The following is a 27,738-nucleotide window of genomic DNA, read 5'->3' as shown; positions in this document are numbered from 1 at the left end:
TTGTATTTTAGCAGCAGAGTATTGTTTTATGTAGCGGAAAGGAAATAAAATGTCCCTATTTCCCAGCTGAGTGGATGATTATGGTGCAGAGGGAGAGCACAGTATATGACAGGGAAAAAGAGGCAAAGTGAGATGAAGAAAACACCTGAGTGACTGATGGATACAGAGTGTGCTGCAACCTGATGGAGCACATTACTGGGCATGATTTATTCCCACTCATCCCATATATTTGACAAATTAACTGGCAATGAAGAAGCCATGTTGAGAAATGTTGCACCCTGGATAGAGGCTCTTCTTCTTCCACAAGGACAAAGTCCCCATCCAGCAGGGCACAGACATCTTTATTTGTACGATGACTGCAAAAACAGTGCATCATGACTGATTCAGCTGCCAATACAAACATAACCTCTAAATAGATCTCCAAGAAGATCCTGTGGCAGATTTTGTCCTTTTCCAATAAAAACATTAAATGATAGGGATGACGAAAGAGGAATCATATAATGTGTGCATTGAAGCTGTTTGAGCTTAATGGTTACTGGGATAAATAGAGTGTAGGTTTGGTTGTAGAGGCTGGATAAGAGCGGGCGGCTATGGCTCAGGTGGTAGAGTGGGTTGTCCTCCATTCACAATGTTGGCGGTTTAATCTCCCGCCCCTCCACAGTCGAAGTGTCCTTGGACAAGACACTGAACCCGAAGTTACTCCCAATGGCAGGCAGCACCTTGCATGGCAGCTCTGTCACCATTGGTGTGTGAATGGGTGAATAAGTCACACATTGTAAAGCGCTTTGGATAAAAGCACGATATAAGTGCAGACAATCTGCAGACAGAGTTTTACATATTTAATGATTACATATACACACATATTTTATATATTATTATTTTATTATATTTTATTTATTTATTTTATTTATTTGGAAGTCGTGATGGCGGCGCGCATAGACGCAGCGGCCCCTTCAGGAGACAACGAAAGTGAATGTAAGAAAGACTTTTCTGGGCATCAGGACAGTGAACAGCACTAGAATTGCGGTGATCGGTTGTGATTTGGACATGCTACACCAACACAGAGTCCAATTGGAGACTACGCCGGCAGTTACCAGAGAGAGAGGGAATTGCAAACGGTACGAACATAAACAAAAGAGGAGGAGGGGAGCCGGGATCCATGCTAGGCTAAAAGTCTAACCCCTCCAGACCAGCAGGACCGTCCTCCGACTCTCCAATATCCCTTCCCTCGACAACACGCTGGACAAGCTACGTTTGCTGAGAGAAACTCGCAGAGAGTGGAGGGACTTCTCCATGACAACATCCCAGACGGACATACAGCTGGAGGGAACAACATTATTCCAGGGCGGACAGGCAGACAGCTAGCTCTGGGCAGCATCTGTGGCTTCACCATCATCACACCATTGTGTGTGTCTTTGTGTCCCTGAAGACCGACCAGGACCTGAAGAGGTTCACCATGTTCAACGTGATGGCGGCCCCTACAGGAGACAGCGAGAGTGAATGTTTAGTGTCTTGCCTACACCAGACGTGCATTCTGCAAAACTTACAAATTAAATGATCCTGAATGAACGCTCTCTCATCTTGCCCGTACTACTGTGTATGTACAGCAAAATGACAATAAACTTGATTTGATTTGACTTGATTTTGATTTAATTCGTTTTCATTCTGAGGTCAACAATTTACTAACAGTAATTATCATCCTTTCCAAAACAATAATAGTTTTTTAAAAAATGAAAGTGTTGTGTATTTTACTATAAACCAACCCATTTTTAAAATCACATTTATTTTTTTATTAATAGAGACCCCAAACTTAATTAGAAATATTGTGTTCTTTACTGCCTTATCTCAAATTTGATATTTTATTGATGGCAAACCTCAACTAGCATATTTTTGGAGAATACTGACTAAAGAATAAAATATAGATTCAATGTTTTTTTGTTTGTTTGTTTGTTTTTTTTTTTAAGTGTTTTACCTAAGAACTGAAACTCAAGGCAAAAAAAGACGTCGTCAAATCACTCCCTGCTGCTCTTAAAGCTTAAAAACTATTTCATAAAACCTAAAGCTAAAGATCACAGTTCTGACTGGAGGTGACTCAGGTGAGCGCATCAACATGTTGTTCAGCTCTTTTCTTGTCACATCTGGATTTTTAGCAGTTGGGAAGTCAAAGGACATTGTTTACAGCAATTTTAGAGAGAAAATCAAACAGGAGGCTGGATTTAAAAAGGGTCCACCTCAGTGGACACAACATATTTGTAGCATCATATTGAGGCACCTCTGTGGTTACCATTTCCTTTATCATTTCAAGTTTTGCCCGTATGTTGTCAGAAGTGTGGTTGTACAATTTTCCTGCAGGTTTATCTCTGCGGGGAATTACAGATACTGAAGGAAGGTTTTAAAGTGTGTTTCATGTGTTTTTAGATTTCCTGGCAAGACGCTGAAAGGGAAAAAATACAAGCCTCTTTTCCAGTACTTCATCAAGGTTTGTAGACTGGGTTCTTGTTCCCGGCTATGTTGCAGTTTCACATATTTTCTGTCACAAAATAAAGACAGACCTATTTCTTACCATAATTATCTGCCGAACCACAAATTGGCATATCTCTATATCAGTGGCTGTAGTCTTTTTCTTCTTCACATTTCACCCCTCCTTTGTCTAATTCTCCTTGTCCCTGTTTGACTTCAGTGTGGGGAGAAAGGAGCCTTCCAGGTGGTGACGGACAACTACGTCAAGGAGGAAGAGGGCACAGGAGTTGTCCACCAGGCACCTTACTTTGGAGCTGTGAGTGTGATTCTTATTTTTTCCTCAAATTTCTCTTTTCTTTTCTTCTATTTGCTGGTTGTTGTTCTGGCCAGAGAGTGCCTTGCAGTCGGATATAGTGTGCCACATTACCAAAAGTACACAACAGGACATGAAAACTGTGCTTACTGAAACTTTTACAGAAAATCACTCACTAAATTGTCTTGACTACTATGATCATGCTTAAATTTGCTTGAATATTTTTTTGTTTTTTGGTCCATTTGGTGACAGTGGAACAAGCTGTCAGCACAACACTGACATGTTACCGCCTTATAAAGGTGATATGGCAGTGATGTCTGCACAGACTACACATCCAGCAGACACAGAAGGAATTATATATTACCTGTTGATTTGATGTATGTCAGACAAGTTAGAGACTTGTATATATATATATAGATTATTGTTGTCACAGTGGTTATCATGGTTTTCTACATTTGCTTGTGTTTTCGCCAGTGTAGGTCCTGCACAGTGTTGTTACATGAATGCGTAGGGTTATACAGTGCGCCATTTTCACAAGAAGCTGCACCATGACCCTTAAACCTAAATAAGATTTGCTCATGACAATGGCAGTAAAAAAAAGCCTCTTTTTTTATTACTCATTTACAATTTGGTGGATGAAAACTTCAAGTAAAGACCAAATTTATGGGGCTCTGTGGTCTTGACAGCTGTGACCCATTTTGTTGAGTTTTGTTTCACAATTCAGATCTTTTTAATTTTATATATTATTTTTATTATCTAAATGTAGAATATTGCATCTTGTGCCCAGTCAATTTAAAATACCTAAAGCCACTCATGGGTATGCTTGTTTTGTGTATTTACTATCATTTGTATTCTTCCTTCTTCTTTATTTTATGTTTGTATTGAATGCTACAGTATCAATGTATTGCTGATGTCTAAATGACAGTGCAGCAGTGCTATCAGAGGTATTGGGTCATTGCTAATAGGTTAGATGCCCTTGTCAAGGGCAGATGGATGCCCCTGTGGCTGTAGCCAGCTGTGAATACCCACAGTCTTTCTTCCTGTCTAGATTTTCTCTTTAACACCCTCTGCTTCTTTTACTCCACTTCTGTTCCTGTGGGGCTGTTAAATACACCCTTCATGTCAGCATCTTTCTTAAATTTGCATTTAAATGTTTGATTTGAATATTTGGTAACACATCCTATGTTTAATGGTCACATTCACATCGATTGGTTTCATCATAAAATCTGCAACACAAATACATTTTCTCTGAAGATATATAGTAAAAAGAAAAGTGTTGCCAAACTACATTTTTCAAATTTTATTTTGTTATGACTAGATGTGAAATGACCCTGTGAGCCATCTATCTTGGATCTTGACAGGGTGTTTGAACACAAATTACATTTACAGCTGGACAGTACTCAGATCTTTCATGCCTAGCTGTCACATACCAGTCGTGCTGGTTTCAACACTGCAGAGAGTATCCAGCTCAACAAGGAATTTAATATGGAGTCCTAGCATATCTTAAAGTGGTGAAACTGGCAAGCAAATTTTGTTGCCCATTTTAAGACGTAATAAAGAAACAAAAGATGAACTTTAAATAAAATGTGCCATTTCATTATTTAATTATTTCAAAGACATTTTGATGGCACTGGTGAAAAGTACATGACTTTGCTACTAGGGACTTGCATGGCAATGAAAAAGGGAAAAATGTACATTGGAATATAAAAATGCCTATCAAAACATTCCCTAAACCACATTATTCTTTCTACAGGACGATTATAGGGTGTGCACTGAATACCACATCATCCAGAGGGACCAGGCTCCTATCTGCCCTGTGGATGCCTCGGGCTGCTTCACTTCAGAGGTCACTGACTTTGCGGGACAGTATGTCAAAGTGAGTGACACATCATACATTTACATGTAGATTAGGTTAGCAGACATTTCAGGCGTTCTCCCCTCAGTAAGAGCCACTGGCATGATACACAGGATAAATGCCTCAACAATATTGATAGCTGGTTTAATTCAGTATTTCATTTTCCGCCTTCTGGGTACCCACTCTCCAGCTGCTCTCCATTTCATGTGTTTGTATCTGGAAAATGCATCTCTCCATAATGATTTTTTTCCTCTTTCTTTCTGAACAGTTGTATGATATGTGCCCTTTCTACATTGTGATAGGTTTGGTGCATTTGGCAATTATGTGGTAGCTGAAATATCCGATATTAATCATATTATTGCTAAGAATTTTCAAATAATACTTCAGGTAACGTTGTGATATGGAGAATCTGCGTCAGAGCAATTTAACAAAGTAGGAAATTCTGCTGCCAAAGCACATTGTCTTTGTTTACGAGTGCACTGGATACCCTTTTCCATTCTGTCACACCCAACATCATTAGCATCCTGAGTGGATAGCAATTTAAAAATAGCAGTCATACATGATCTGATCACTATTTCACATGCTGGTGCCAAGGCCAGGGAGTGGACTCGACCTGGCCGGCCACTAACAGTACAGCGTCAGCTAATAAAGAGTATGCAGCCACAGTTCTCTGAAAGTCTGTCATAATCCACTTTTGAAATATGTTAAAACCTGGCGTGAGTTTCAAGGCTGTCTGAGACATTCTTTATCGCTGCATAAAACCTCGGAGGTGATCTGAGGGAGTGTCAGTCGCGACGTGGGCTACTCAAGAAACCAAGTCAGCAGCTGTTCCTCTGTAAACTGAAAGGCAAACCTAGTATTTTACAAAACATGAGAGCTGCATCTTACACCCAGAAGAGCCTGCAAGTTAGCAGCTCCGGCGGCAGAGTAAGGGTTCAGAGCCCGTCGCCTTCCCGGTGCCGTGGATCTTCATATGACAGCCGTGGACGCTCGGGTTATCGTGGAACTGCCATCGAGGTGGGCTCAGAGATACACCAGCACCATGCCAATGAAAAAGAAGAGATGCAGGAACTCAATGTTAAGTTTGCAGGATACATCGAAAAGGTCCAGGCACTGGAGCAGAGAAATGCTTCTCTTCAGGCCGAGCTGGCTGTGCTTCAGGGCCGCTACAAGGGAAGTCCCTCAGGCCTCGGAGAAGAGTATGAGCTGAAGTTTAAAGAGGTGCGAGAGCTGATTGAGACCCTGACGAATGAGAAGGGAGCAGCTGATATTGAACGTGGGTACATTGAGGAAGAGGTTGAAGTGTGGAGACTCAAGCTGGAGGAGGAGCTGGCCCTCAAAGAGGAAGCAGAGATGATTCTGAGGGAGTTCCGCCAGGATGTTGACAATGCCACACTTCAGAAGGCTGAGCTGGAGAAGCGCATAGAACAACTGGTGGCTGAGATAGAGTTTCTCAAGAAGCTGCATGATGAAGAGGTGGCTGACCTCATGAAGCAGATTGAGGACTCAAAGATTACTGCTGACATGGACGGCGATCGTCCTGACCTGGCAGCTTATCTGCGCAACATGCGTGCAGAGATAGAAGCTGTGGCTGCCCGCAATGTGCAGGAAGCTGAGAAGTGGTACAAAACCAAGTTTGACACTCTAAAGGAGCATGCTGGCAAACATGAAGAACACATGAAAACCATGAAAGACGAGATCACGACCTTCCACAACCAAGTGACAGACCTGCAGAACCAGATTGATGGTCTGAGAGCTCGCAATGCTGCCCTGGAGCAGCAGCTTGAGGACATGGAGATGTCCCACATGGATAAAGTTGAGAACCTAGAGAGCATCATCGCCCAGCTGGAGGCCCAGCTCTGTGAAACCAAGCTAGAGATGACCAAGTATCTCCAAGACTACCAAGAACTGCTGCACATTAAGCTCAAGTTGGATGCAGAAATCGCAACCTATAGAAAGCTGCTGGAAGGGGAGGAGCAGAGGCTTGGAATTGCCAAAGATGCCTAAATATCCAGGATGAGAGCAGCAGCAAGTCCCAACCGGCCACAAAGAAGACTGGCTCAGTCTAGTTAAAAATGACTGTAATTGCTTTCCTGTCTTTTTCTTTCTGCAAGGGCTGGGTATTGTTTGAAATTTTTAATTCCCAGTGTCAATATGACACCTGTGTTTTAACACCGATACCAAAACCACACTTCTTTTAATTGTAGTCAAAATAGTTTTTTTTTTCACAAAATACATGTATTCTTTTAACAAATTATGTCAATAACACCCAGTGGTGTTTTAAAAGAATTTTGTCTAAATATAATTGCCAAGAATAAAGAAACAAAACAAAAAAAGCGACAGTAATACATACTGAGGTTGAGGTGCTCACTTGGACGATGAATTTGCAGAAGATTTGATGCCAGCTTTTTGTACTTGTGTACAGTTGTAGATTCTCTGTGCTGCAGATACTTGGTACCACAGATTTACTGAGGTTCAATACCCAGCCCTCCTTACCTCCTTCACTTTACCTGCCACGTCTGACCCCATTATTCTTACGCATTTGCGTGCTTCCTTGTCCTTTCCAGTTCTCCTTTCAACAGATTTTGACATCACTTTATAAAGCAACTCTCCTTTTTTTCATTGCTCTAGCACCCCTCCCATTTCTGTTTTTTGGCAGCCCTCATTTCTCCTTGTTCCTTCCCTTTCCTTTACTCCTGCTCCTGCAGTACCCCTGCTAAATTTACCTTCCTCTTTTCCTGCCAAATCAGCCCCGCTGTTATACTTCTGTCACATCTCTTTGCTACAGTTGCTCACTTTTCACCATAACTGCCTCTCTTGATCCAAGTTTTGGATCCTACTGCCTTCACAATGAAACACTCCACAGCAAGAAGCAGGACATATAGCCTTAATGTTTTGACTGGTCTTTATAGTAACCCCAGTTTATTCTATGTGTTTTAAAAAGACAGCTGTTGATCATTTACACTAATGTCGACCAACTGTTGCCTAATAAAGAGTTAAATGAGTGCAAACAAAGTAACGCAGTGCTGATTTTTCTTTACCCAAGACATTGAGCTTTTTTCGTCCTTTCTAATGTGTCTACTTTATTCTTCTGCAATCGATTTGTCTCTTTACCTTCTTATACCCTCACTGTATGCTGCTAGAGTAAATGTGCTGAAATAAGTTAACAATTAGTGCCCAATGAATTTCAATATTTTTAGCGATTTACTTTCCCTTTATTCTGTAAATGCACTGAAAATAAAGAAGAAGAAATAAAAGGCCCATGAGTATCGGAAGTTTTGCTAAACCTTCGATTTTTTTTTTCTCCACAGTGTGCAAGCTGGATTTGATAGTTTAGCTGCCTTTGTTCAAACCAGTTAAATACAAGACTAAAATGAATTAGTACTCTAACTCTGCCGATTATTTATGCCTTGCTGCAAATCACTTATGTGCTAGTAATGTAGTAGCATGTTAAGTAACCCTTAGTTCTATTCAGTTGGCAGTGAAATGGTTTCTTTTTTTCAGTGGGTTGCAGGTAAATTTCCAGTGAGCCTTTCACAGGTGTATTTTCATGTTTTATTGAGCCTGGGTGTGAAGGGCATAACACAATTTACTCCTGACTGAAAAAGTTTACAACCTCCAGCTCTACAAAGGTCATATTTATGAGCTTCCTGTGAATTGCGTTGGGAGCTCCATTAGAGGGAAGATGAAATTGTGCATGATAAGGCACAGAGCTGATTGCATATTAGATCGTTTTCCATAAACAATGAGCTGCATGACACAACACACCTTTTTTCTCTTTGGTGATATATATCATACTGTTATGAGCAAACTGTGACCTTGACTGCAAATTTACCTTGATTTTTTATTTTTTTTTCAAGGAAGCCAAGATGTGTTCAAGGTTTTGAAGGCTGCCTCTCCTAGGGAGAAATTTTACACAAGTTTAGGGGTGTATATAGATAGTCAGATATCATACAAAGACTGCTCCTGAACTGTAGCCATGGCTGAGGGAAGAGAGACAAGAAATACCGAAATATAAAAACAGACATTCATCAGTTTTTGGGTAAACATCGTAAAATAGGTTGCTGTTAAGATATATACAGAAATAATATGTTAAGCAGAAACCAGTGTTCTTTACGGTATATAATATCGTATTATATAATCTTATATAAATTACAGTACAGTGTTCATTTTACCTTGGTACGATAATCAAGTCTGATTAGTTTTTAAAATATTTTAACATAAATATTAACCACTCTGTAATTTAGCAATGTTGAATTCTGTTTTGGTTGTAATATAATTTAAAAAGAAAAAAAAAACATGAAGTCATGAAAAGATTCTGACATTTTCTGGCAGAATGTCTTAATATGATTTTAATTTAATGTTAAATGTATTATGAGCAACAGTCAAACAAAAAAAGGCATGATCAAAAACAAAACTGAAAAAACAGAAGCAAATTGTCTACTTAAGCAATGTTTTCTGCATTAAGTAACTGTTTAGGGCAGTCGACAATAAACAAGGTTGTAGCCAGGACAGCTTAAAAGTGTTTCAGTTAATAAAAGGTGTTGAGAAAAATATGCTGAGATGCATTTTGACCGTGAGGCAGACTAGCAGGAATACTTCATTTAAACAAGCTTTGGAAGTATTTGATATACACTTTTTTTTAACTGTTTAAAAGTACTTAAATAAATATATATATATATATATCTCACAGCACACGTCTTACCACAGCCAAGCAGTTGTAAACTTTACCCAAAGAGGACAGCGAAATGTGTCCTGAAAGAAAGTGGTACTCTTTTTTTTTTAATGTATATTTTTTGAGCCCCTGTTTTAGAGCAGTAGTGATAGACAGGGAAGGGGGCAGAAGAATGGGAAGAGACTTTCAGCAAAGGGTCATGAGCAGGAGTCAAACCCACGACAGCTGCGTCGAGGAACTATAGCCCCTGTTTATAGGTCGCCAGCTCAACTAAGTGAGCTATAGGGGTGCAGTGGTACTTAATTTTTTTAAAGAATATCTAATGTTTTGGTGTTCTGTCACAGGATGCTGACAAGCATATCATCAAGTGGCTGAAGGAGAAAGGCCGCCTCGTCAATGCCAGCAGTTTCAAACACAGTTACCCTTTCTGCTGGAGGTGAGCTCTATGTCTAATTCAGACTGTAAAATTTGGGTTACCTCTAAGCCATGCAAATGTGACTCATGCAAGCAAACAGCCTCGCTTTGAGCCTTCCATGTGGGCTCTTTAAAACAACAGTTACAGAAGGTTAGAGGCCACAATTGTTAAGCCTTGAACTGAATATTACCTTCAAAGCCAGCAGCTTTAATATGTGGTAGAAGACATACAATTCTGTGTTTAGCATTGTGCAGGTATGGTCATGAAGAGCGTTAAAGTTGTTCTGTGTTCCCGTCTTATTCAAGAGCATCAGCACATTGATAGAGGTTTTGTGGCCTCGGCACAGAATTAATTCACAAAGCCAATGTCACTGTGGTGACTCACATGTTACTTCTCTAGGCCCCACATTACGTCATAACTATCAGGCACATGCAAACACACACAAACTTACTTTTAGGGTGAACTAAATCACTCTCTCACTTGGAGCAGCTACAGTCTGACCTGAGCAGGATTAATTAACCTCAGTGAATATGCAGAGATGTGCTCTCTAAGCCACTAGAAGACATAGACTTGTAGAGATGAAACTGCTGTGTTATTAACTACTTACCGTCTATAAGGTAAAACGTCATGATGGAGGTAGCAGCATTTTAGATGAAATGGGCAAAAAGGCATTCCCTTAAAATTCATATTGGTGATGAAGATGAATAATTGAGTCAGATATTCCATTTATATACATTTGTCTTTCATTTCAATATGTGTCATTTGATTTTTTTTCCTCATAAACTGGCCTCATTATTTGTGTAATTCAGAAATATTTGCTTTAATATGCACATGTTTTTCACCTATTATTGACTACTTTTACTTGCCCAGTTTTTGGAATGAATTCAGTGATAAATACCACAGAAATACAGCAGAACAGTATGTAACAATATATATATTATCCATGTACAACTATTTTACACACTATTCTGCAAATGCTTTTATATTTTAAGATATTAATCATTCCAAATCACTCAAGTATAAGTAGCTTGAGCAATGTTCAAAATGTGCATATGCACATCAGGATCTACTGATAGTTCTTATTTTAATGTAGCCATCTCATCATTTTTCTTGTGGTTTAGCCAACAAAATCTTATTTCCATCCCCATTTACTTTGTGAATGAAATTTTATATTAGAAATGCAATCTTTAGAAATGAATCACATGCATATTTGGTTTTACTTCTCAAGTCGGTATGTTTCAGCCTTATGTTTAATGTCATGTGTTCATGTATTTTCAGGTCTGACACGCCCCTGATTTATAAAGCCGTCCCCAGCTGGTTTGTTCGAGTGGAGCACATGGTGGAGAAACTCCTGGACAACAATGGAAAATGTTATTGGTAAGCTGTTTTCTGAAAGAAGTTATAACTTGCTTGGAGCTAAGTGACGGTGACGTGGTTCCTATAAGCATCTCGCCAAACAATTGGTCTTAAATTCTTCAAGCAGACAGCAGTTGCAGTCCCAGAACAGTTACAGTCTCGACTCTACACTACTACATCAAGTTGCTGGCCTGTCTCTGCAGGACAGATATCATTGGGTATCGTAATTTAAAATGGGAAGGTATTGGATTCTAGCTGCAAGTTGTTGCATGGCTTTTCTTTGTTTTTTATAATATGAGGTTAAAATTCTCATTAAGGTATTTTATTATGACACACACTGGATTGTTTTTTTATTTTATTTATTTTTTTAATAGAAAACATTACCATAATGCTAATTGTAATGACAGAACATGAAGAAAAAGTAAGCATCAGCATGATGGCTTTGCTAAGTGGTATTACCCCTGGTGCTCCCAGTGCTCTTTTCTGAGCCACAGTAGCTGCCTCTGGTAATGGGACTGTCAAACCGAGATGAATGACTAGCCGCTAGGAAGGTGAAGACGCACAGGCACACACGCAGAGGGGCGGACACAAATGCACATGCTACTTTAAAGGCTACAGTCCTTATCTAAGGGCTACTAGTCCTATATACATTCAGTTGCCAGTTTATTAGGGACACAAAGCCAAAACATAGTCTTATAGAATAGTCCCCATTTAGCCTATCTTCACTGATATTGGTGGCATGGAAAAATGTATAGAAACAGATTGCAGTAGTGCATGTTTTAACCACACCTCAAACCGCAGCCTCTAAAGGTGACTACACAGTTGAATAACAGCCTTGTTAAAACATGCACAATTATTTGAATGGCGCTCTGGCTTATTTCAGGACCAGTCTATTAGACTGAATACGTTATAGCACCTAGAAACTTATAACTGAGTCTAAAATTCCAGACAAGCACGTTTTATGGTCCAGTCCCTTACAGTATGTTAGAGTATGACTTTAAGTTTTAAAAAAGGACTGCAGCTCATGGTTGTTTTTATGACTTTTTTCATTACTTTCCATTAATTTGCAGATCTTTTTATCAAAAAGAAATATGGACAATCAGAAAACAGTGAGAAATTGCAGGGTTCCTAGAGCAAGAACTGATGTCTTTCATTTCCATGTTTTATGGTTGAAGTGATTTTCGTAGCTAGAAGACTGAAAAAAAACAAGCAAATAGTTATTTGTCAAGCTGTAACAAGTCTCTTGATTGTTTGTTGTTTTTGGTTTTTGATTGAAGCTTTTCGATTAAAATGATAATTTTCAGTCATTCATCTAGAAATTAGACAATATGTAAGTGGCAGAGACACGTAAGCTATGTGTAGATGTTAGCATTAACGTTAGCTGTGAGTGTTTAAAGAATCAGTGTAAATCTACTATATTTTTACAATGATAGATTCAGCTGTCATACTTGAGGGAGCCTAAAAAAACAATACATATATGCCCATGTATTTTTTTCATTTCTGTATTTATGTAGCTGCACAAAGTGGTCATTACTCTTATGACGCCTTTTAATTAGGCTTATCTTTCAACCATAATTATTTGATTTTGTTAAACAAAGTTTTTTCTCCTCTTTTTGATTAGACTCCACTTTCATTCTTGAGTTCTAGTCCCATAAAGATTGTCTGTCGGCGAAGGTTGCCAGCTCATCAGCTTCCTAATGAAAGTAAAATCCTTGTAGAGTTCCGTACCTCTATGTGAAGTTCCTATTAGCTGATGAGAACTTTAAAAACATACTAGAAAAAAAAAACCTTTAGAAAGCAAAGTACCAAAGGGCTAGTTACCATATTCTCAGAGTGATTTGTTCATTTTATCTCTCTTTACTCAAATGGTGCAGTGCAGACTCAGGCTAAGCATCTATTGAGAGGGTTCAGTCTGATCCCTCTAGATGCCTGTATGTCTGTCAGAATACATTTACAACTGAATTAATGAGTGTTAAAAATGGAGCTGGTGTCTTTTGACTCTCAGTGTACAAGAAGCTTGGCCACTGTCACTTAATTTCAGTACATTATTTCTTCATAATAAGAGATTAAAAAAATAAAACAAAACATGGTGGTGACTAACTCATTCTAAATTCAGTCACGGTTAAAGCTGTCAAAAATCTGCCTTGTTTTTCCTTCTCTGTGAGATTTTTGTTTTCAGTCTTTTTGTCTATCTTGTTGTTTCAAACTTAGTATTAACTGAGCTCTTCCCACTACCATTCAAAATTCTTCTTCTTCTTTTTTTTTTTATTTAGACATTTAGAGGTAGAAAAAGGGCAAATTCTCATTGCCACCATGTGTAACCATTGTTAGTTTAAACTTTATCAGAATTTTTTTAGATGTAGAAGTTGATCATGAAATTTCCATCTGTCATTTTAAAGTTTTAAACTTAGTCGTTTTAAAATGAGAACCATGTCAAAATGTGTTAAATGTGCCTTTAATGTCTGATTACTTGATATTGTGCCAAAAGACAATGTATTCTAAGTATGATAAAGAAAAATGTAAGCCTTTAATTTCATCCTAACTTAACCATGTTGTTCTGCTTTGTCTACATACTTAACGAGGACACATTTTATTACGTTTTCAAGACTAACCTTTTAGAATGAGGACAAACCGATTTGCTTTGCAAACACTAGAAAATGAGTATATTAAACTGATGTTGTCATATACCAGCTTCCACACAGTGGAGAGACACCTCACAGTGTGTATGGTAGTCAAGAACCATGCATTTACTTAGTTGCACACAATACAACCCCAGATAGTAATTTAATATGAAATAGTCTTGGCCTCGGAAGTAATCCTGAGTTGAGTTACTGCTGCAGGTTGAGCTAGTTAGCTGGACAGGCTAGCCTTGGCAGCTTACGTTACCATTACTTTACATTACATGCACCTTTTAATACAGCTTTGCTTCATTTTTGGTTTGAAGAGAAGTGAAACAACACATCATCAATTTGCTCTTTATCAAAATGCAGATGAACCAAAGCTTCGCGGACTTGCTCTACATAGTAACAGTTGGTTAAGCTATGATAGGACAATTGCTGATGGTAAATAAATTCAGTGAGTTGTCTAATTAGTTGCACCTTGTCCTTTAGCACTGTTTCTGTTTTGTCTGTTTCTCTCATTGTCCTGTCCTCCTTACCTTATTTGTCCCATCATTCACTCCCTTAAATCAGCCCATTTCTTCTTCTTAATGTATGTCCCTCTGTTTCTCTCTCTTAAATCCATCCCCATAGTCCCTGACTTATAATAGAAGCCTGTACATGTTAAATAACTCTTCTGTATGTCTCGAGCACAAGACAGCACACTTTAAATTCTACATTTAGCTGGAACTGAGAGAAGGAGGGTGGGGGGTGGGGGGTGGTGAGCAGCAGCAGAAGAAGAAAAAAATCATTAAATTGATATATTAGGGGCCTAAATAGAAATGCCTCCTACAAATGGGAATTGATGAACTCTTTGCTTAGCGCGTGGATCCTGACGACGATTTATACTCCTCCACCATCCCCCCCCCTCCCCGAACTGTTCTCCTGAGCAACACGGCCTGGCACAGCAAGAGAGGGGGACAGAAAAAATGAGACAAAGAGGAAGAGATTGTGAGATAGTGGATTAAAGCTAGAAATTGGAAGAGGAGAAAGCAGAAAAGGGGGGCACAAAGGAAGAAGATGCCTTGGAGGGAATGTTAACCTTTGTGGCTGAGCTTTATAAAGAGAGAATTTCAGGTTTGTTTTCAGGTCTAAAAATAAGGAGGAAGAGAAAAAGAAGCCATCTCAATAAAGAAATAGTATCCTTTCTTGAGATGGCCTCTTTTTCTCTTCCTCCTTATTTTTAGACTTGAAAAATAAGAAAAACAAAACAGAAAAATATTTTTTCTGTAAAAAAAAAAAAAAGTATATATATATATGTATGTATGTATATTTGCTCGTATAGACCTATAGAAAACACTGTTGCTAGAACAAATTACAGGTGCTTGTAAGTTTACCAACTTAGTGTGCCTGCAAAATGAGTAGGAAAAGTGTCTGTGAACTGCACAAAAACCCTGATTATTGGGATCTATGACAAATGGAGTTTATTTGTGGCTTTTTATTGAAGGGTTAAATAAAAATGTAAAAGCATTATCCTTGTTTGTAATCTAAAGCAAATTTAGTTGGTTGAAATCATTGTCATATTCTTCTGTCTGTCTTTGTAGGGTTCCAGAATTTGTACGAGAGAAGCGTTTTGGGAACTGGCTGAGAGATGCACGTGACTGGGCAATTTCAAGGAATCGCTACTGGGGCACACCGATCCCTCTCTGGGTTAGCGATGACTTTGAGGAGGTCAGTAAAACAAGAAACACACACTTGCTATGCTTTAATAGAATATTTAATGCTACAAATGTGTCTTTGTACTCTGTAGAGATCATATAATTTGTCTGTACCATGATTAAAATACCACAACAGTTATTCTTCTTATATGTGGGAGCTGATTGTAGTGTTCATGACTCTTACAACTCAATCTGGACCTAAACATGAGAGGGCATAATTGAAAAGTTAAACTCTGGGTAACTCTCATTTTTATTTACCATAGAAACGAGTTTGGGGGAAATGTCTTGTGTCTTTCCAAAGGAAGATTGGTCTGCTGCAAGAGTATAGAAATCCAGTTCTTCTCATAAATTGGCCGTGCGAAAAATTTTCTTGCTGACCTCTTTTTGACACTCACATAATTTAGCATATCTGGCCCATTTCTGTATGTGGAGGCTTGTGTAGGAGAGAGTTTCTGGCATGGCGGAGTGAGGTGACCATGGTGTCAACCAGAGAGTGTAGCGTGACTCTGTACTGCAGTCAGAGCCAGCTCCCCTCAGGCACCATTATAGAGTGCCTCCATAAACTCAACACATGAATGATTCATTAATGTAAACAGCAAATAAACACGAAACCAAAATGTGTTTGGTTTCCCTTCATGCAAGTTAGGGCAACTTCAGAAGTCTTCAACACAAACAGCTTTTGGGGGTTAAAGGAAAGAAGACACAGAAAATAAGGGGAGGAGGAGGGGACGGAATAAATTAGCCAGTGAGGAAAACGAGGAAGAGAGAGACAAGAGGGGAGAAAAATGAATGATGAAAAGGGGGGGAGGAAAATCAATGTAAGACGAAAAGGAGGCAGACACTGGAGAAGCGAGCCAAACTGTAAATGTTCGTTTTGTTATGGATGTTTGTTGCCAGCCCCGGCTGACTATGTGAAGTAGACTGAACTGAATAGAGATGTCAGAATTGGGTTGTTTGAGCATTTGAAAAATGAAGTGTTGGTCCCTTGGCTGAAAGAGGGACAGCCAGCGACCTGCTTGCTCGAAATAGCATTGTAACTATTTCCAGAACACTTGCACTCCCTGGTGCCTCCCTCACACACCCCTCAGCGGCAGATCACACACCCAAATCTAAAGCTTTAAGCATGTGTCTATCTATGCGTTTCTCTGTGCGTAACTGTATGATTTTTGTCCCACAGAATCTTTTCTATCTTTCTCTGTTCCTGTCTTTCTGGGCATGTTTCTTTTACTGCGTCTTCTTTTGTATTTGACGGTGGTGTTTCAGGCTGTATCTGGGCCATGTTACCTGGTGCTGTCGTAAAACTAGAGCAGAGCCTACAGGTTAGCTCTCTGAGGAGACCAGATAACACACTTTACCATACTTTCTAAGGTAAAGTTAGTCAGGAAGAGGGTTGAAATAGGCCTACTTTTAAGTTTTGTTTGGAATGCAACAGTCCAAATGCCTTTAATTCACCATTATAGAAGTAGACATAGCAGAAATTTCTTTGATATTTTTACAAAAATATATTTTAAAAAAACTAACCAATTATGGAATTGTTAATGAATGTTATTGCTTAAATTGACTGCGTTATTTGACCAATCATTTTAGCTGTATTTTAAGCTAAATATGCAGCAAAAAAGGGGGAGGACACATTCAGTTGTCTATTCATTTGTCTCTGAAAATGTGAAGCATACTTAAAAAGGCATTGTCCTCTTAAAGTTTTACCAGTCAGCACTGTCTTCTTTGAGTTTAACCAAGCAACAGTGTTTTCTCTGAGTTTAACCAGTCAGTGTTTGGTAGCACGTGGCAGTTTTTTTCAGGGACGTTCAGAAGTTTCTACGCCAAAGTAAGTGCTTGTTTTCTACCCTGAAAACAGCTCCTGTGGTTGAAACATGCAGAAAGGTTTTGACTGCCCTAAAATGGCCCACAAGTTCCTGCAGTGAAAATGTTCTAATACATCTAATAAACCAAATGAAACTGCAATAATAATTCATCCTATTCAATTGTTTCTATAAACATAAGGAAAAGGGAAAATAAGAAGGGCATCATGTTTCCTGAAGTACAATATCACAGCAAAAATTCCATTTGTCCACTACAATGCAAAATGTAGTCGGTCAGTGTGACAGTAACAGTGCTGCAATGTTCATTTATTATATTTTGAAACTGACAACTAACTAAAATTCTGAGAATAATAAAAAAAAAAAAAAAAACATGGTGAAACACAATAGCACAGAGTGATTTATTCAGGCTACTCCTTTGTCTCACCAAATAATCAAACGTAATTTATAATCATAGAAAAAAATGAAAAGTAGTAAACTCTTACATATAAAAAGCTGGAAACCCCAAGTGTTACTTTGTTTTATTATTAATATAATATTACAGTCTAATGTCATCTAAAATAGTTAAGCATTATTGCTTACTGAGGATTTACTCTGTGTGTGTGTGTGTGTGTGTACTTGTCAGGTCGTGTGTGTAGGTTCCATGGCAGAACTGGAGGAGCTAACTGGAGTCAAAGTAACTGATCTGCATCGAGAAAGGTAAGTCACTGATCAGCCACCAAGATTAGGAGCCGTACAGCACATTGTACATATACAGGGTGTTGCTGCTGTGACTGTGGGATGCCCTCAGACCTGCAGCCTATACCTGTACGTGAGTCGACATGCGATTGTGTTTTGAGGTAGTGTCAGAGCCTCTATACGTGTCAGTTCATGCATTTCGTTTTACATCCGCACTGGTTTCCTCTAATGTGACCTGTCGCCTGAACCAGACGGGTGTTGTGGTACGAAGATCACTTTACTCTTCCGCCCTTCATCCGCTAATTACCTTTAACCGCTTTCATGGAGCTGGCCATCTTTAATTGATGGGTGAGGAGGTTACTTTCACCAAGCTCCTGTGTTTGGGTTTCTGTGCAGGTCCAGAAGCTTTGTAAAAGTAATCTAAATGTTTTAAAGACCCATCTGATTAAAGACCAATTCATTAGGTATATCTTTGTTATTGTAAGTCATCATAGTGATGTTTTACATGACTCCCAGAAGCATCTGATAGGCAAATGAGTAAAGATGATATTGCATAAAAAAACACTTAGCTAGCTTGGAAGTTGCATAAGCAGCTAATCTTGGAGCCTTAGTCTTTAGATTCAATCAACTGAAGTAATGCTTAATTATGACTTTATTCATTCAGTCACTGTCACAAATATACCTTTAAAATGATTCCGGTGGTTTAGTGTTGTATTTTCATGAAGTTTTAATGTCTTGCACTTCAAGATATAAAATTCGTGGTGCTAAAGGCTTACTAAATCTATACGACTATTATCAATTTTTGGTCACAACCAGATGCACAACTTTTGGGATTGTACGTCCTCTGCGAATTTTGGGTGCCATGGAGGTCGTAGAGGTAGAGGAAAGGTTGCAAGGGCTCCGTCAGAAAGGCGTAAGAAAGGTGCAAGTCTGCCTTGTGAGTCGCAGGGGCAACAGGAGATGTCCGTTCAAGCAGGGACGCTAATTGCAACATGCGATTGCCGTGGAAATTGTATTCACTTCTTGAGTTTGTCTTGCCACCTGTGTATGTGGCACTCATTCACCACTTACGAAGAGAATTGAATGCACGGCGAAAGTAAGTCACACTTGCCTCACACGCTTGTGATGACGTACTGATGGCGTAAATCAGTTTGGAGTGATTTTCAAAAAACAAAACAGAGACACTTCAGTCATCAGGTGATATGCTGTCTTGTAAATTTTCAGGGTTTGAGCTTAAGGACGTCCCGTTATCCCGGGGCGCTAAAAGAAATAGATCCGGGACGATACAAATTAATTTGAGGACAAAAGCTAAAACTTTATGACAGATAGTGATGTTTTGTGTAGCACACACAGATCCTGACAACTTGGCGGTGACAGTTTGCCTGCAGTGTCACTGTCAGCCCTGGTACTGACGACTTCCAGCGTAATACCTGCCAGCAGCATGTCTAGTGAGCCGACCCGCGCCTCCAATGTAGACACGTACTTGGTGCTCATACATATTTTCATATATGTTCTTTTACACATATTCTCTAATGATTACCTCTTAAAAACATTAACGTTGTTTCAATTTAGTGTGAGATCTGCACCTCAGCCATAAATCCAACAGTCACGCGGTGTGTGTGTGTGTGTGTGTGTGTCCAGCTCCTCTCAGTCTGCTCAGCTTGTCTCTGTGTAAGGCTGGACAGTCAGTAACTTAACGAACTCTTAAGTGATAACAAGAAGACACTCAGCTCAGAAACAGTGAAGTCAGAGCAAAAGTGACTAGCCTCTAATCTTTTTACATAGATTTATAGAAAATCATGCTGCTGCTTCACACATTAAAATTAACTCTTGTTGTCCAAGGTAAAGTTACTGAAAGCAATACAAAGCTGATTATAATATGGCATATTCATTAATTGTTTGAAGCAACAATGCAATCAACGATCACTGCGAAACGCGAGCGTGTGCCGTGAGCACTCCTTTTACACTCCTGGCATGGGGTGATGCATTGTGTGATGCACGCCCGCTGTGCGTTCGATTTTGTTCGTGAGTGCATAACGCTGGCCTTAACACGCAACGGACACTTGCTCCCTCATTGAATGTGATGTGTGTCTTAGACCACGGATTTTCTTCCCATGGTACTTCACAAATTGCACATCTCACTTGCAAGCTCCTTGGGGTGTCGCTGTTCGCAGAGAATTTGTACAATTTTTTTGGACATGTCCAAAATCCTCCGTACATGCTTATGGACTGTCTGTGACCTTGAAATTTCACAAGACAGACTTGCGTGGCACGTGTGATTCTGCACAAAATTTGGATGCAGACAGGCCGTAGGAGCCCGTAAGGCCGATGGTGACCGAGGCTTCAGGGCTTGTAGGGGAGCTGGTCAGGCTGAGAGGCTGACTTCTAACTGGAAACATGTCATGTTAGTACTATCAAGATGACTTGCTCTTAATCAACAGCTTCATTGCGTCATTATTCACCTAAATTTAACTTGACACTAAAGATCTGACTTACTTCACCTCTAAAAAAAAACAAATTTGTTTCAGCAATTGCATTCAAGTTCATTTAATGCCTAAATTCTTCCTGATTTTGGGTGTGAGCAGCCAATAACACATACTTTTGAATTGTTTAACTGACATGGAAAAACTGGACAAAAAATGTTCTTAATAAATGCAAAAGTTGTATCACTATAATCAGTCTTCGGTATAAGATGTGAAATGGCCAGCTTCTAAAAGTAATGGCTCTGCCAGTGTTGTAGAACATTTTAGAAAAGGCTTGCAGAACCCCCTGCAAAAATGACACATTAAACTACTCAAAATATACTCAGAAAGTCACTATGTTTTGAAAGAAAATCCACTAAAGGCTCTTCTTTGCTTCAGTTAAGAGTATTAGAGTACTGCTGCTGAACAGAAATTCATTTAAGTAAATAAAGAAAGTTTCTTCATGAACTTTCTTTGGATATTATATTTTGATATTTTGTTATCATATTTATATTATGTAAGTTGCACATGAAGGGACTTTTCCCCCCATACAAAAACATTTAATTTGCATTTATTTGTGCGCATTTCACACAACTGGATGCATGTTACATCTCTATATTTCGGTACGTCTGTCTTCCTCAGCTTAGGTAGCTTGACTGAAGAAACACTGGTGTTGTTTATGAGTCAAATTTGAGCAAGTCAGTAAATGTAGTAAATCCATCCATATCCTTGTAACTGAAATGTATGACCCAAAAGCTTATTTTAGTAGATGTCAGCACAACATGACACACTGTTTTCCTCTTAAACCTCGTTCTCAGCAGTGAAAGATTATAAAATCGTTGTTCTGGACTGCAGCCCAATGCCTATAGACCTGTGAATCTATGTAGTGTACAAATGTATAAGAGGTTTCCCCGTGACACTAGTAAAACCTAAAATAGAACAGACATCAAACTTTTATTGCCTTCATCTCTCTCAACAATTGCATCTCTTTCGTCTCCCTTCCTCTTTCTGTCCACATTTTCTCTGGCCAGCATCGACAGTCTGACAATCCCGTCACGCTGTGGTAAGGGCACACTGCGGAGGGTCACAGAGGTGTTTGACTGCTGGTTTGAAAGTGGCAGCATGCCTTATGCCCAGGCTCACTACCCCTTCGAAAACAGGAAGGAGTTTGAGGACACTTTCCCCGCAGATTTCATCGCTGAAGGCATTGACCAGACCAGAGGATGGTAAACTGGATGAATGAGTTGAAGAATGCTTCATTGGAGAGATCAATGGAAAGAGGGTGACAGATTGCGAGTAGAAACCATCCCTATTAATTTCATGAAAGGAAATGATGAGAGAAGAGTATGAATGGATAAATAATAAAAGAAGTCACTGAATGTGTTCCTGAAAGTTGTGATAATTTCTACTTTTTAAATAAATGAATTATTATTAAGCTGGCAAATTATGTTAGGATTTGTGTAAATTTAACATCTCTGTGCTACCTCAGAGAACAAATGGTCCGTATGAATCATACAGTTCCCCTGACCTTATCTATTTTTGAATCCTACTCTAGGTTCTACACCCTTTTGGTGCTCTCCACAGCGCTGTTTGGCAAGCCGCCCTTCAAGAACGTCATTGTTAATGGGCTGGTGCTTGCAAGGTCAGTTCATTCACTTCACAAACCACTTTCTTTCATCTTTCTTTAATTAACTAGTAGATTTAATTTTCATTAAAGGATAAAACTCTCTTTTCTCCAATTTTTTTCTCTCATCATCAAACAATACCAAGAGAAGATCTAAAACAGTGTGTTAGTCTCTTATATTTTCAACTTTTTTCAAGGATTTGTTGGCAGTAAGAAAAATACACAATATTGCCAGCCCTGTCATTTCAGTCAGTTTTTATTAGCACGTCTACATTTGCATATTTCTCTTCACCCCAGTTGTGTTTTCTTTTTAGTCTCCATTAATCCACTCTTTGCTCCTACTCTTAGCCACAGTTTTCAGGATAGTTTTCGACACTCTTACCCACCTGCCTATTCATCCCGTCTTAATCTTTATGCTGTTTCTCATAATCTGTGTTATACAGCATGTGTGCTATAACATTTATCCCTCAGAGCTGCTGTACAGCAGGGCTGCTTGTCCTCGGCCCCGGGGTCTAAATGCAGCTCTGTGCTCACAGGCCTGCTGACCTGGAAGGACTTGACTAATTTGAATACCAAGTGCACGGTTTCCAACATGCACTTTTGTGACTGCATGTGTGTGTATGTGCATTAATGCATTAATGCTTGTCTCATTCCCACAGCGATGGACAGAAGATGAGCAAGCGCAAGAAGAACTACCCCGATCCAGGACTGATAGTGCAGAACTATGGAGCCGATGCCCTCAGGTCAGCTCTGTGCTTGAATGGGAGCGAGTGTGTGTTTCTGAAGCATCAGTGCTTGCGTGTCGGTAGCAGGATTGTGTGCTAACCTACCTTATGTTATTAGCAAGCATGATCTTAAGTGCTTTGAATCTCCACTTAACTTGGACCTGTCCCACTCTTCCATACAGTATACACACACTAACGCATACTTTACATACACGTGCATACACGTCCCTCTTCATACATTCTCTTCCTTGCCCTGAGCAGTAAGAGTGCTATGGCCATATGGCCTAATGAATAAACCACTATGCAGTTGCACCATATGCTCACATATACACTAATGAGGAGCGAGCCGCTGAAATACAGAGAAAAGGACTGCAATCTGTTTCTATTCACTCTACTATTCACCTCCACTTTCTCTTTTCTGCCTTAAATCTTTACTTAGAGTATCGCCATTATGCACCAATCAGCCACATTAAAACCACCAGCAAAGTGAAGTGAATTACATTGATTATCTTGTTACAGTGGCACCTGTCAATGGGTGGGATATATTACGCAGTGAGTGAACAGTCAGTTCTTGAAGCTGATGTGTTTGAAGCAGGAAAAATGGGCAAGTGTAAGGGCCTAAGTAAATTTGACAGTGGACAAATTGTGATGGCTCGATGACTGGGTCAGAGCATCTTCAAAATGGCAGGTGTTGTAGGGGGGTTAGAACCAAAAGTAATACAAGAAATAACAACTGGTGAATTGGTGACAGGGTCATGGGAAGCCAAGACTCACTGATGGGTATGGGCAGCAAAGGCTGGCCTGTAACGTCCAGTCCCACAAAAGAGCTGCTGAAGCACAAATTACTAAAAACCTTATTTCTGACTGTGATATAAAGGTGTCGGAACACATAGTGCTTCACAGTTGGCTACACGTGAGCCACAGACCTAACTGAGTTCCTGTTCTATCCCCTGCCCACTGCTGAAAGCACCAACAATGGGCATGTGAGCATCAGAACTAGACAATGAAGCAATGGAAGAAAGTAAATCACATTTTCTTTGGCATCATGTGGATGGCTGGGGTGATTTTAATGTGACTGATGGGTTTAAGTGAGCTACACAAGTACTGCAGCAAAATTTGATAAATGGAAACTTGACAGACCAAAGTGAAGTAAAAACCACATGTTTTCATTATTATTCAACATATTTGAGCAATTCATGGTTATGCTTAGCCTGCATTTTATTTTAAATGTATCCTAAAGTTGCTGCTATTAAAATCACTCATTACTTTGTTTAATTATTTGTCAGCAGTGTCTCTATTTGGCTTTAAGGGGGAAAAGAAATTGACTTGCATTATGTTGCTTGCTTTTGGTTTAAAATGATAAAAAAAAGATTTTAGCTCACATCTGTACGGACCATATTCAAAGTAGGCATTTAGCCTAATTATGGCTAATCTAATTCAGTTATGTCTGACAGCAAGATGGTTTTACATGAACAAAATACAACCTGCCACACAACTTTTTTTTTAAAAAGTGTCTGATAGTCTTTCTTTAGTGTCCATCGAGAAAATAGTGTTAGCCTTTCACTGAAGTTACGGACAAAATTTTGACTGTTCATCTGCAATCTCTTGATGAACAAACCACTGAAGCTCAAATGCAGCTTTCAGCAGGCAGGGTTACTGAAAGACATTTGTTCACAGCCCTGTCTGTGGTTTGTCTGCTTGTGAGTTATGAAGTTGTGAAATAATTTCGGTTTTGAGCAGAACTTAACAGGGCATTTCTGATAGCTTTCTTACCAAACACCACAATGAGATGCAGTTCTCTAAAAACTGCAGTTGTATTAGGCTTTAAATGGCAGATTCTACTATGCGATGGAGCGTATTGGCCCAAGTACTAATCCTGCACAGTGGCTTGAAACGCATAAATGTGCTTCAGCAGTTTACAATAAATTAAACCACTGCTTTGCCTAAATCTAGTATATAGCCAACTGCCTCTTTTACATCAGCACTGGCTTGAAATGGTCTGTTGTCATATACATGTGCACACTAGATTTAATTCCAACTGATTACATTGTCTCACCATACATACTGTATGTTGGTGCAAAGATCAGTACGTTGCACCAATAAATTTGCGAAGAAACAACAGTTTTAAACATAAAAGTAGTAACGTTGCAAAGATTATTAATACAGCTAACAAAGTCACTCACTCACATACCATGCACACATTTAAGCTCACGTCCTTCAGAAAAATCATCTACCTATGTATACACTGGATGTTTTTACTCCTAATCAAGCCATGCTCACATACTCACCTGCTCCTTCACTGTCTCTCTATCTGTAGGCTGTACCTCATCAACTCTCCTGTAGTAAGAGCAGAAAATCTGCGTTTCAAGGAGGAGGGTGTGCGAGATGTGTTGAAGGATGTCTTCCTGCCGTGGTATAATGCCTATCGCTTCCTGGTGCAGAACGTACAGAGGTTACAGAAGGTACATTTGTAATTTACAGAGGTCAAATTTGTTGTTTTTACAATGCCTACAGTGCTTTTTCTGTTATTCCTACTCCAAAAACACAGCCATTCTTTATGATACAGCAGTTTGTTATAGCATTAGCCAATTTATTATTTGGTCATTGTTGGCACAGAAAGAAACTTGCTGTTGGTTCAGTGAATTAATGTTGTAATAGCTGCAGTAATAACTTCTCCTAATGTTCCTGTGTCATAGGTTAACTGATGGCTGTGTATTTCAGCCCAGTTTGAAAAATTCAGAAGCAAGATCTACTGTGCGCATTAAAAATTATCCTGCACTTTTGAAAATTGAACTGCATTCATTTGCATTTGTTTGATACCTTGAATGAAATCATACTGAGATGGTTACTGATGGTTATTGAGAGTAGCTGGATAGGACACAGCCCCACTCAGATTTTTTTTTTCTTCAGCTGCCACTCCCTGTACGAGTAAATCTAAAAACACAATAATGTTGCTTTAGCAAGTCACAAATTCTGCATGAAGGACGGTTCTTGAGTTATTGTCCATAATCACTTTTACACCTGCCAACCTGTGGGAGAGTGATGGCAGCAGTTTAGACCTGCAGATGTAGACCTGTTAGTAGCCAACTTTGCTTCTAAATTTTGTACAGTTTCCAGAAAATAGCCAAAACAAAATGTGAATTTATGTGCATTTGTGTTCACTACTGTGATTAGGATTTGGCACATTGAGGTTAACAGTTGGTGACTCTTATTCTCCAGTTGGGCGCCATTAAATCATTGCTGAATAAGATGGCATAAAGAGATGATGTGATCAAAACCCATTTAAACAAACAAATTTGCAGTTCACATTCAACTTGTTGCTGCAGAAATTACAAATATTGGGCCATCCTTGTGGACTAGAGGTTTAAGGCAGTTACCCTGATCTGCAACAGGTCCAGTTTCCTTCCTCTCTACACTTCTTGTCATCTCTTTGCTGTCATGTCGGTTTAGCATCTAGGCCTTGGGTTGGAAAGATTGGAATTCAGCCTGTGCCTAAGTATGTATTTGCAAGTGCAAACTGCAGTTGTAACAGTTCTTGCCTGTAGGTGGAACAAGTACCAAAACTGCAGCAGCAGCAGTTACTTTCCTTGCCTGTAGATGGCACAAATCATTTGCATGTGCTGCTCCAAACTACTATCACATTAGTGACATTGTGTATGTCCTTTTTTGTATCAAATTAAATTGGAAGATATGCTTATTTGTGTTTAAACTTCTCTCTAACAGTATTTTTTGTGTTGTGCATGTTTGTATTCCTGTTTTAGGAGGATGAGATTCAGTTCCTGTACAATGAAAACATGGCAAAGCAGAGTGACAACATCATGGACAAATGGATTCAGTCCTTCACCCAGTCCCTCATTCAGTTCTTCAAGGCTGAGATGGAAGGTGAGTCAGGCACTCTTGAAACACAGCTGCATTTCCATCTCTTCACACTAAACTGACCTACATTAGTTCCCTGGAAACTTCTAGGAAATCAATGACCTTGAAACAAGACCCCACACAAAAATTTAATAATTTAGATTTTGGCAATTTACTGTTGTGCTCAAAAGGATGTTGAGTCCCTACAATGTGACCGTAAAGAGATTTATGTTCCAACAACACATGCACACTTAGCTAATCATTACTTAAGCTAGGAAGATGTCTCTTTCATGTCCTAAAATACAGCCTAACCCATTCATGCTGTTTCTCTGTCCAATATAATTAAACTGAGAGTTGTTCTGGTTGCAGCTTACCGCCTGTACACCGTCGTGCCTCGCCTGGTAAAGTTTGTGGACATGCTCACCAACTGGTACGTCAGGACCAACAGACGCCGCCTGAAGGTGAGATCACAGCTCTAAATTTGTGCTTATTTAATGTTCATTTTTTTGTCATGTAAAGGAGATACAGTTGATGGCTAGTGACTATTAATGTGATTCCTGAGTCCCAAGAGTGACATATCACTAATGGTATTCTGTATCTGATGACTTAAGTACGGTGGCCGACAGGTACAAACGACGTGCATATACACAAACGAGCTGCATATACATGAATACGTCGCATAAACAGAAACACACTACAAAAACAAAACGCTGCATATCCACTCACACAACAGAAGTGCCCCAGCACGAATTTTAAACCGATACATTTCAACTGGAGTTATTTGTTTCTGGGACACATTTTTCTCCTATTAGACAGCGCATATACTGTCACGTTTTGTCATTCTTTTCTGCCGACAGTCAGGTATTAACCAGTTTTACTGTTATGCACTAATAACTATAGAGATCACTATACAGATGTGTGCGCCCACACTGACCAACGTTAATCTGAAAAGAAGGACACATGCAGCAAAACGGCGACTGGAAGATGTACTGTGATCGTAGCGAGTGTGAAGTGTAAAACAGTACATCGTATTGTTTAATTTTTTGTGTTTTTATTGCACCGGTCGTGTTTGGGGAAAAAATTGCGCTCGTTGCTAAGGCAGCCCTGTTTGCGTCCGGGCACTGCCTCGTCTGAGACCTGGAAGAGATCCATCCTACAGGGTCTGTAATGTTTTTGTGTGTACAAAAC

General features: G+C 39.4%; 2 protein-coding genes across 2 annotated transcripts in view; both read left to right on the top strand.

Moving 5' to 3' along the window:
* Nucleotides 1-27,738, top strand: part of iars1 (isoleucyl-tRNA synthetase 1) — a 64,623-nt gene that overhangs the window by 15,220 nt on the left and 21,665 nt on the right. Inside the window, exons 9-21 of the mRNA XM_008282084.1 lie at nt 2,419-2,479; nt 2,681-2,776; nt 4,527-4,649; nt 9,648-9,739; nt 10,997-11,095; nt 15,276-15,402; nt 17,832-17,905; nt 21,378-21,572; nt 21,902-21,988; nt 22,630-22,713; nt 25,013-25,157; nt 26,457-26,577; nt 26,920-27,011. Coding sequence (XP_008280306.1) covers nt 2,419-2,479; nt 2,681-2,776; nt 4,527-4,649; nt 9,648-9,739; nt 10,997-11,095; nt 15,276-15,402; nt 17,832-17,905; nt 21,378-21,572; nt 21,902-21,988; nt 22,630-22,713; nt 25,013-25,157; nt 26,457-26,577; nt 26,920-27,011 — 1,396 coding nt within the window. The remainder of the gene's footprint in view (nt 1-2,418; nt 2,480-2,680; nt 2,777-4,526; nt 4,650-9,647; nt 9,740-10,996; nt 11,096-15,275; nt 15,403-17,831; nt 17,906-21,377; nt 21,573-21,901; nt 21,989-22,629; nt 22,714-25,012; nt 25,158-26,456; nt 26,578-26,919; nt 27,012-27,738) is intronic.
* LOC103357499 (vimentin) lies at nt 5,499-7,626 on the top strand. Its single transcript, XM_074465721.1, has one exon. The coding sequence runs from the start codon at nt 5,499-5,501 to the stop codon at nt 6,633-6,635; it is 1,137 nt and encodes a 378-aa protein (XP_074321822.1). The 3' UTR covers nt 6,636-7,626.

The sequence above is a fragment of the Stegastes partitus genome, unplaced genomic scaffold, assembly GCF_000690725.1.
Source record: "Stegastes partitus isolate 25-593 unplaced genomic scaffold, Stegastes_partitus-1.0.2 Scaffold257, whole genome shotgun sequence".
NCBI classification, from domain to species: Eukaryota; Metazoa; Chordata; class Actinopteri; family Pomacentridae; genus Stegastes; species Stegastes partitus.
Note: the sequence above shows the minus strand (reverse complement) of the source record. Positions and strands in the feature narration are given on the sequence as shown.